A 10,704-nucleotide genomic window follows, 5' to 3' on the forward strand; every position below is an offset into this window, starting at 1 on the left:
CTTCCTCCAATCCCCTCCGCTCGTTCTGCTCGGGGGTGTTCCTGTCCAATCCGCCAATGAGCTGATGGTGGGAAGGCTGTTCCCGAGTTGCCAATGAGAGGATGCGAAACCGCGGAGCGAGGCGGGGGGGCGAGGGGGAGTGAGGAGGCGTGGCCTCAGCGCGTCGCTCGCCGCGCCCCCGGCCCTGTTTTCCCGCCCAAAGCGTCCCCTCCCACCACAACATCCGCCACGGGCGCCGGCCCAGGCTGACCAGAAAGGCCTACAATTCCCAGCATGCCTCAGCCAGCATCGCTTCCTAGGGCATGCTGGGAGTTGTAGGCGTTTTTTTCTGACTAAACTTGCATAGGCCTGCGCTTCAAGAGTATGTCAACAACGCCTCATAACACTGAGAAACGTTTTCTGCCAAACGCGCGCGGAAGGCAAAGCAGCAAGAAAACAACTCCAGTAGACTAGTTATGACACACACAAACACTAAATAGAAGTATGAATCTTGGCCACTGTCTGAGGGACTGCTGCTGCTATGTGGTTGCTTTTTGTTGTTTCCGTTTCTCCTATTGAAGAGGGAAAAGAGTCTTCGAGTGGCTAACCGAAAAAACGCCCCTGAGGCATGCGGGCTCTAACAGCGATTCCAGAAAGAGTTGCAAATGCAAAACCGTTGGATTTGGGGCAGGAGCGGAACAAGGCCAGGCAGTGCGAGGCTTGCACGAAAATCCTAAGGAAATGCCGGTGCTTCCGCTGCTATTTGTGTCCATTTTACGGGCCCGAGAAACTGAGGAGAAGCGAGTGGCTTATGTATTATCTCTTGCCCTAGCATGGGTCCTGCTGGGCTCCGCTTTACCCGCACAACAACCCTGTGAGGGAGGCCACCCGCGGGGCACGAAGGCAAGGTCCTTCTTCTGCTTCCTGCCGCCGTGACTGAGAAGACCTCTGATGCCCAGAGAAGGCCTCCTCTTCGAGAAAATTCCCGTTCCTGTTCCAGGGCGTACGAGGGGATGGCGGCCATCACCTCCACGCCCCCCTGAGAGTTTCTCGAAGGCATCTAGCTGGGAAGCCCCCCTTTGCTTTGCTGGATCAGAAAATTCGTACAAAATGGCCAGCTTTCGAGGTCCAAGCACCCCCTCCTCGAAAGAGGCACTTCTGGGTGGTCCGTGGGCCCGGTCTGGCTGTCCCGGTGCCTCTGCCTGGGCCTGGGCCGCTTTTAGCCTTGCTTGGGTTGATTTCGAAGCGAGGTCCTGAATCGGCCCGGCCGCAGGGGCCCCGGGCGCCCGCTGGAAGGCACAGCCGTTGCGGCGACTCCTGCACGCCGGAGGAAGGGTGCCATCTTGGCGCTTCCTGGCAGCACTTCTCTTTTTGCAGCTGAGCATGCAAACGGCTTGCACCTCTCTACGCTCCACCCCATCGTTGGCAATGACTTCCTCCCCGCGGCCTTTCCTCCGCAGCGTACGGAGCGTGTGCCGAGCAAAAGATCGGCGGGCTGCACACCTGGTCGCGAGGGAGAGCGCGGAGTCGGGGGCTGCCGGACGCCGGCCCGCGGAGGCAGGATGGTCAGCGCAAACAGTTCCCGGCCGGGCTCAGGAATGGGGCGGGGGAGGCCACGGGCTGACAGCCGGCGGACACGCGCGAGCTTCCCTGTGGCCTGTGAGCTGCATCCGGAGATCAGCAATTCAGCAGGAAGAAACTGCTTGGCGCTGCAGTGGGAGCGGGGGGCTCAAAAGCACAGGGAAGGTTTTTGTTCAGGGTGAGGAAGATGCTGCTGGTCCTGGCGCAGCCTGTTTAACCCTGGAGTGGGCTGCCGTCGGAGCCTGCCGAATCTCCGCTTCTCGAGCAACTGTCGAAGAGACTGGGCAGGTTTCTTCTGGGCATGGCTGGCAGGTGCACGATAGATACCCTGGCTGAGGCCAGGAGCTGGCACAGCCGGTCCGCTGGACCCCTGCCAGTCTTGTGACTGGATGACAGGTCAGCAGTCGCTTGGGGGAGAGAGTGAGGCGTGTGGGTCAGAGGGCTGCAGGGCCACCGGATGCAGTCCAGCAGCGGCTCCTCCACCTTGTATTCGTTCCAGGGCAGCTCCAGACCTGCACGTCTGCATGCTGCGGTAGATGATCTCTATAGTGTGTCATCGGTGTAACAGGCGCTTTAAAGTTGCATAGGCCGTTTCCCACTGCAAAGGAGCATGCAATCAAGAACAGACACAGTGAAACAGGAAGAGGGAAGGTGGGGAGGGAAGGCCGTGGCCAGTGAACGTTGCATCATAATTACGCTTTGTTGCTATAGCTGGAAATAAGTGCTGAGATGATAAAGCAACATCCATATAGAAAAAGGTTTTGTGAGGAATCTGAATAATCACCAGATGGGCTTAGTCAAGAACCCTTGTCATGAGCTGCATAGCAATTTAGGATGTTAAGATTTAATATATTGTTGTTGCTATGATTATTCCAGCTTCATTAGTGCAAGCAACCCAAAGCGGCTTGCGTAACCCTCCTCCCCACATTTTATCGCCACAACAGCCCTAAGAAGTAGGTTATCCTGAGAGTCACTGATTGGCCCAGCGGCATCCAGTGACCTGCTTGGACGAGTGGGGACTCCGAGTGGGATTTGCTGGTTTCCAGTCCAACATCCTAACCGCTACACCATGTTGGCTCTATACAATTGGTATTAAAAATGAATAAGATGAAAAGCAGGAGTGCGCCTGGGGAACAATGGCCTGCTTTGGATGTAACATTAGATAGCACAATTCAGTAGCTATAGTGCAGGCTCTACTGCCCTCTCCTTTGGTGCAGCCAAATGGAGATTGGGAGCTTTCCCTTTCCCTTTCAATTAGCTTCAGTTTATTGTTATGTCTGAACTCTAAACTGTGTCTAATCTTAGCTATAGTCTAGGGTAACAAGTAGCTTCATAAACTAGGTTGGTTTGTTTCGTGAACCTTAGCTGAGAATAATCACTGCTTGTCCTGACTAACAAACAGTGGTTAGTTAAATATAAAATCCAAGTTTTCCTCTCTATTCTTACTATGCAGATGGAGGAGAGGGGAAAGGGGGCCTGAGCTTTGTTCACATCATGAGTCAGGTGTATAGAAAGCCTTTTCATTTGGACAAAGCTTTTGCAGCTAGATTTGAACCCCACTGTTTGAGCGCAGGGCAAGCTGAACAATCCAAACAAAACTAGACAGTTTATGTTCCAGAGGAGATAAGACTATACAGTAGTGGTCTTCAAGAATAGGAAATGATAATGAGGAATCAAATGTACAAGAATGGAGGCGGAAATCCAGATTGCTCTTTCCTTTGCAGTCAGATTCTCTAGTTGTCTGTGACGTGGATCCGGAGCTGACAGAGAAGCTGAAGAAGTTCCGGTTCCGGAAGGAGACGAACAATGCAGCCATTATTAGTGAGTTGCCATCTTGTACGCTGTCTGCAGTTTTCCTTAAATGGGGCCACATTGTCATAGTTTAACATGCTTATCAATGCAAAGCAGCTGGGCACACTCACTATCAAAAGTGACACTAACCAGTTATCCAAAGCAGTTGAGTTCAAGGTGGCTCTCGATGCATTTCAGGCACTTCAAGTATTTCATCAGGGAGTGTTTTAGAAAGAAAAGAAGAAAAGAGCCTTCTCTAGCAGAGTGGTGTTCATGTTTTTTTTACCTGAGAAGCCTGTGGCATGCCAGCCAGCAATGCGCTGCGGATACAGGTGCATGGCATTAAAGCAGTCTTCATGCTTATCAAACTTCTGTTGTCACCTGTATAGGAAATCCTTCGCTTCAGTTAATCTTTCATCATTCTGATGAAAATTAAGAGGAACAGAGCCCTTCACCATGAGCTTGCTCACTGGGTGCTTCGGTGGCAGGGAAGCCCGGATTGGTATCATTTATTATTTATTTATTTGGACAACTTGCATGCCGCCCCATTCGCCTAAGCCTCGGGGTGGCTTCCAATACATAAATAAATACATTTCTAAACAAAATACTGGAGACATCCTGGTAGCAGATTTAAAATCAGTAAATAAAATCAACAGTTAAAATAACATTTAAATAAAAAGGTCTTGGCCTGGCGCCGAAAAACAAATAACGACGGCGCCAGGCGGACCTCTCTGGGGAGCGCGTTCCATAGGTGGGGCGGCACCACAGAAAAAGCCCTCCTCCGGGTACTCACCCTCCTAATATCTTTCACGGAGGGCTCCCGGAGAAGGACATCTGCCGCCAATCTCAAGGGGCGGGAGGGCAGATATGGATGCATTTTCACCCCACCCTTTTCCATCAGAGGGGTGTAGGAAGAGTTGAGAAGGACAAGCAGCGTTGGGATGCTGGGGTAGCCAGATCTTTGTAGAAATGGAAGTGAAAAAACACTAATAGGTTTACGTCTCCTCTGCCTTTAGTGAAGATTGACAAAGACAGGCAACTGGTGGTGTTGGAGGAAGAATTCCAGGTAGGCCAAAACGGTTATTTTGTTTTTAAAAATTAGGAGTGAAGAGAATTTTCCCATTTTAAACTTCCAAATTCCACCGAGGTTTTAAAAAATCACAATTTAGATCTGCAGGCATTTAGTCAGATTAGCTTTGCACTGGTGTAGCACAGGGTCATTCACATGCTCAAAGCTATAAACAGCATTGCAAACCAGTGCAAATGGCTCCAGATGACTCACTGCTGGTCACACAATACAGAGCAGGGTAAGTCCCCTCCTGAGGTCACAAGCCAATAAGACCTGCGGGAAGTAGTAGATTTGAACCATAGATTTTTATACTAGTTTTTTATTCTGAGATCTCTAAGCAGTTTACAAGATAAACATGTATAAGTTATAGTACGATACCAATATGCAGAGAGTAAAAGAACAAGAAAAAGAATAAATACATAAACCAATATGTTTTCTATTGTGGGTAGTTATAGCCATGAAGAATTCTAGAGGAAAGCTAGAGGGGAATTGAGCCGACCTTAAGTACCATTTTCTTAGTGGAAAGGCAAGCTATAAATAAAAAATCATAAACCACATACTTTGTCATGAATATAAAGTGAGAACTTTTCTAAAGTATTTTTGGAAGAAAAAAATAGTAATCTGTATTACGAACAAATATGAAGAGGAACAAGTGCCTCTACCCCCAGCATATCTTCTAGTAATGTGGGGAAAGTGGTGAACCTAAATTTCAAATATCTGTCATTTTGGAAGGGGAAAGAAACTGTAATTAGCCTGTTTCCTTATTTCGTTTTTTCTCTTTTTCATTCTCCCCCATGCTTGCGCGCTCTCTCTCTCTCTCTTACACACACACACACACACACACACACACACAGGTTCCACTTCCCTTCCATTAAGTACATGCCAAGGACTGAACTCCCAGTGCTTCAAGCAACTGCCTAGATCTGACACAAAGCGACATCACTTTCTCCCGAAAGAAATTGCGTCAACTCTTCCACTTCACATTCATGCATACTTGACATAAATTTTGCCAGTACGTTAGAAATTACGAGGCTGGGCTCAAGGCAAATTGAATTTCAGATCAAATTTAATATCTCAGGGGAGCGATGCACTGATGGCGTCATTTGCTTTCATATTTAATTCAATACGTTATGCAGCTCTCACACACATTAGTGCAACGTTAATCAAATGACAGTGTGGAATCTCCAGTCTGTTGTGCTTAGCCAAACAGAGACTGGAGGGATTCTGTGGAAAACCTCCCCTTCCATTTCTCAAAATACGAAGTGACTGGCAAGTGACTGGCTGAAACATGGGAGATTAGAATGAGGCAGGAAAGTGAAGCTTCTAAACGGTCCCCTAGTTAGGTTATCCTAAGGCCATCGGTGGCTAGATACAATTCATTTTGTAGTGTGGGGTTCAAATGTTAATTGTGTGTTTCAAATCACACTTTTCAGCTATTTACACTGCTGAACTATTTTACTGTAAGCTTGCCTGGCCCAGCAGGCCCTTTCCACATCCAAATAGCCTTCCCTCTCCCTGCTCCAGAAAATCTAGGAAGCATCATTCGCAGGGCTGGTATCTGCTGGAGCTCAGTCCAGGCAGAAAGGCCAGGAGTAAAGGAAAATGTGTTCCTAGGTGCTCAGCAGAAGACTTCCAGTTGCCTCCTTATTTTACCTGCTTGGTTTAGTTCTGTGGTGAACGGTGTCAACAGTGCAGCCGTTTCAGAAGAGGAACACAGGATGTTGCCTCGCCCGGTACTGCTGATCCCTCCCAGCTACCTTGCCGATCTTAAGCGATGGAAAATTCTGTGCTTGTGCCAGTTCATTAGAGGGTTCCTGGTGCCTACTTGGCTACATCAGGGGATTAGATAATGGGCTAATTCAGAGGAAATGAACTTGTGAGCCTTTCCTTGAGCAAAGCAGAAGCCAGACCACAAGGCAGCGCAGAGCGACACTCTTCAATGCAAATGAGAGAGAGAGAGAGCCTTTCCCCCATATTTATGCCCAATTTCATATCTGCTGAAAGCACTGAGAGGGCCTCCGCCCCACACTTGCAGAGAAAGCAAAAACCTGTCAGCAGTCAGGGGGAAGCAGAGGTCACGCAACTTCCCTTATAAGCACTGTCAGGAGTGACAAGCAAGCATCAGCATTTGTGAATCAATCTGGTTGCAGCTTTCCAGAGTGTCAGAAACAAGACCTGAGCAGAGGACCAGCCCTAAGAGAGTTTGTCACCTCCTGTGAGAGATCTGTCACCTGCATCCAGGTGATGGCACCCACTTCCAAGCAGCTGGGCCCCATGCTTGACAAGAGATGGCCAGGGTGATGGAGTCAGTGGAGTGCTGGAACAGCAACTCCTGGGTTCAAATCCTTACTCTGCTGCCACATTCACTGAAGAGTCCCAGCAGCTCTGGGCCGCTTCACACGATTACCCCAGCCCAGAGTCATCAATTTAAGCTGCGGTGTGTTACAGTGCAGGCCAGCAGCCATTTTCAATATTCAGCCCCAGCTGGGGGGTGGGTATCACAGCTTGCCATATTGTCTGAATCTAGGTAGCAGGGGTTGTCTAGCAACCCTTAAATAATTCTATAGCAGACCCAGAGTTTTAAACAAGGTGTTTGGTTTTCTCATGTTTACCTGCTCAAAATGCTGTTCTTTTTCCATATATCACTCTCCCCATTTCTTACTGGACGAGTCAGTGGCCTTTGTCCCTTTCCTATTTTTGATTCAGTTTTTACAAAGTCATGTGCAGTTTGTGTATGTGTATGAGAGGAGGAACAAATCTTGTGTCTTTCTTCCCGCTGTTCTTGGTTAGATATTCTTAAAATAATGCACCTTTTTGTGACCTCCTTCAACAGGACATCTCTCCAGAGGAGCTGAAGAGTGAACTTCCAGAACGCCAGCCCCGATATCCTAGTCCAGGCTGAAAGGGAACCAAATTCATTCCATGTGTAATCACACCCACCTGGCCTGGTTTCAGGACAGGCAAAGCATAGACCTTCCTCACACAGCTCATAGTTTATGGAATTTTATGCCACAAGATGCAGTGATTCTTAGAAGCTTAGGGGACTTTAAAGAGGGATTAGATAAATTCTGTTAATGGCTATTTGCTCCAGTGGTTAAATAGAACCTCTGTGCTCAGAGGCAGGCTTGTAGCACTGAGTGCTGGATTCGAACCAGGGAGGGGGCCCATGGTCTTCAAACCCTGCGTTTTGAGTGACCTAGAGGCCTCCAGCTGGCTGACCTCTCTGGGAAGTACGATGCTGGGCATTTGGTCTCATCCAGTAGGGCTCTCCTTATGTTCTCAGGCCCTGGGTTTGCCAATCCTGGACCATATTTTGGACCCAACAATGGTCAGCCATCGGCATTAGCGCCTCCACTGGCTCACCGGCAAAGGAGTCTTGAGCCTCCTCCTCCCTCGGGCAACCACAATAGAGACTGGAGAATTCTTCTTTGATGCACCGCTCAGCCATTCCTTCCAGCTGCTCTTTAAGAACAAGGCATACAGGAATGAACAGCATTGCCAAAGCCTTTGATGCCGCTCACACAGTAGGGAGGGGATTAACACAGTGGCAACATGTAAAAGGTTCAAGGGAAAAATTGATTCCTTGTCTCTGATTTCCCAAGCAAGTGAAGTAACAGGATTTTTATATATATATGGGATCCAAATGTGTTTTTGGCCTAGGAAGCTCAGTCCTGGGGGACTTGTGGCCTTTGACACTCAACATGGTGGGAAATGGGTTTGCAGCTGATCGTACACTTCACAAGAAGCAAGCCAAATGCTTCTGAGAAGGGGGCGGGTGGGCCAGGCCCCCCTGGACAGCCAAAGTGGAGCTGTGCCCCATATCTCCATCCGTGGAGACAAGCAGAGCAGGCTCCTTCTGCCCAGTTGCTTCCTTGACTGCATGTTTGTTTACGTTCATAGCCTACAGCTATAAATACGTCCACGCGGATGGCCGGATCTCTTACCCACTCTGCTTCATCTTCTGCAGCCCGCTTGGTAAGAACCCGCGACCCCTCCGGTGGGTTGGAGAAGGGGCTGGATTCCTGGGTTCTGTCCAACCTGACGATGGGTTTGGTGCCCGAGGAGGACAATTGCACAAGTTCTGAGTGGATCTGTGAACACCAGTCCGTGGATGCTGGTGCTTATTCTTAGGGCCCTGCCAGGCTACCAGTCTATAGTCCAGTCGACAATGAAAGTGCTATACATTAAAACGATTTTAAATACCACTCACATTTTTTCCGTTATGAAGTGGTTTTGTTGTGGGGAGATCATGCCGGGCTCCCAGCCCTGGGGTGATTTGGGCTCGTGCCCCACCTCTGTTGCACAGACTGGGTGCATGGACTTAGTAGGGTTTGTCCCCACCTCTGAGTGGCTGCGAATTCTACAACTTGCTATAAGGGGCTTTGAGTGAGATAAGGAAAAATACTCAGAAATACGGAAGCAGCTCCCCTCTTTTCTCCCAGGGTGCAAGCCAGAGCAGCAGATGATGTACGCTGGGAGCAAGAACAGGCTGGTGCAGGCAGCAGAGTTCACCAAGGTATTGCAACTCCAATCTTCCCCCTAATCCTCTTGGGATTGCTTTTGCCCTCTCACTCAGTCAGAGCTCCCCTCATGGAATTGTTTTACCACTTCATTTCAGTCTTTCTTCCAGAAAGTCAATTTGCAGCCCATAGAACATGCATGTACCTTTAAGTTCCCGGTGATACAGGAGATGAGGCTGCGGCTTCTTTTCACCACCTCCTTTCTCTATGCCCATGCCCGGCTGGTTGGTGTGGGACCCCTGGTCTGAGTGCTGTGACGCCTGCGTTCAGTTCCAAGACAAACCCCCAAAAAGCTGGGGTCACAACTTTCCAAGGCAGTCACAGGAAAGGGCCATATGTGGGAAAGCAGTCCTTTGCGAGCAGAACAGTCCTCGTTTGATCCCCAGCAACTCGTGGAAAAACATCGCCTGAATCCTTGACTTGTCCCTGCTGGCCATGAGCAACCAAGAGCCTGACCCTGGCCAAGGCCGCTTCCCATGCTCTTACGCAGCCGTCTTGTTTCCGGCTCCGTTGGCATGCTTCAGGGTGCATGCGCACTGTCTGGCTTGTGAGTAGACAGTCCTCTAGCCAAGTCCCCAGCTCTGCCCAGGGGCCACCCACCCCTCAAGGTCTTCCATACCCTCCTTGCACAGCCACATTTGCTTGCACACCCCAGGGTTTTTTAGAAAGGCTATCAGATTATTATAATTTTTGGAGAACGTCCTTTATTCCAGAAAATGTTTTAGCCACTCGTTGGCATTTGGGATCATGGAACAGACACCCGTGTTCAGGCAACTTCTTTGCCTCTGCTGTTGAAACGGGCAGTTCTACCACCCGCCCTACCTGTGTGCTCAGCACACCAGGAGTGCCACGGCATGTGGGCTGCTCCAGCCGCTCGCTTCGGTGGTTTGCGGCCTCCCCCGCCCCCAGTCAGCAGCCCCTGGTTGCCTCCGTCAGCAGAAGTGACTCCTTTTTCCTTAGAGTGTCCAGCTTGCGTGATGCTCAGCAAAAAGCTAGCTGGTAGCGGTAGAGTGAATGCAGGCAGAGATCCGACAACACTGGCTGTCTGAAGCTGTACCCAGCCCCTTCAGATGATGGCTCTGCCCACTTCCGCTTGCTCGGAGCAGGCATGGAAGGATCATTAAAGGCATTCGGGCCAGTCTCTCCCGCCTGACTCTCGTTCTCTGTCTTGTCAGGTCTTTGAGATCCGGTCCACAGAGGATCTGACAGAGCAATGGCTGAAAGAGCGCCTGGCCTTTTTCCGCTAATTGGCAGGATAATCTGGAGGGGCCTGCTGGAACGCTGCTTCTGCTCCCGCCCACAGCAACACCTGCAATCTTGCCCTCGTCCTTGCTTCAGAGAGATCATCACATGGTGGGTGTACCTGGCAGATGGGGAAATGGAGCATTCATTCAACCTCCACCATCACCCCTTTCCTTCCCCTGGTTCAGACAGCATCTGGAAATGAAATAAAGTAATTGATCGGGGTTTCTTTTCCAACTGCCTTGTTTGTGCTGAGATTGTGTCTTCACCCAGGGAGGGGCGCCTGGCTAGCCCCTCCTGGAGGCAAAACAGCCCAGGAAAGGCGGCTCTTGGGCCAGTTTTCCGCTTGCGCAGCCTGTCACCACCTGGTGGCGCCTTCTGCCCATTGGAAGGGTGCTGGCAAGGCGACAGGACAGCCAGATGTTCTCCGTCAAGTTCTATTATGGGCTGGCCAGGCTTTCAAGGTGAGGCCTCATACATCTTGAATAGTTGGGCAGCTGGGTGAATTTCAGCAGGTGCAGC

General features: G+C 50.0%; 1 protein-coding gene across 1 annotated transcript; it reads left to right on the top strand.

The window, feature by feature from the left end:
• Window positions 1–1,328: 1,328 nt before the first annotated feature.
• Window positions 1,329–10,419, top strand: GMFG (glia maturation factor gamma). Its single transcript, XM_044435551.1, has 7 exons — window positions 1,329–1,544; window positions 3,285–3,381; window positions 4,368–4,417; window positions 7,254–7,303; window positions 8,313–8,395; window positions 8,863–8,936; window positions 10,116–10,419. Exons 1-7 carry the CDS (start codon window positions 1,542–1,544, stop codon window positions 10,185–10,187), a joined length of 429 nt encoding a protein of 142 aa, XP_044291486.1. The 5' UTR covers window positions 1,329–1,541; the 3' UTR covers window positions 10,188–10,419.
• The last annotated feature ends 285 nt before the right edge of the window (window positions 10,420–10,704 follow it).

Source organism: Varanus komodoensis, unplaced genomic scaffold (genome assembly GCF_004798865.1).
Source record: "Varanus komodoensis strain SLA01 unplaced genomic scaffold, ASM479886v1 scaffold29_3, whole genome shotgun sequence".
In the NCBI taxonomy this organism is placed as follows: domain Eukaryota; kingdom Metazoa; phylum Chordata; class Lepidosauria; order Squamata; family Varanidae; genus Varanus; species Varanus komodoensis.

What these genes read in the sequence shown, in the direction of transcription:
- GMFG (XM_044435551.1), top strand. An exon ending in TGTTGGAGGAAGAATTCCAG is followed by an intron (nt 4,418 to 7,253) that starts GTAGGCCAAAAC and finishes CTCCTTCAACAG; the next exon opens with GACATCTCTCCAGAGGAGCT. An exon ending in CATCTTCTGCAGCCCGCTTG is followed by an intron (nt 8,396 to 8,862) that starts GTAAGAACCCGC and finishes CTTTTCTCCCAG; the next exon opens with GGTGCAAGCCAGAGCAGCAG.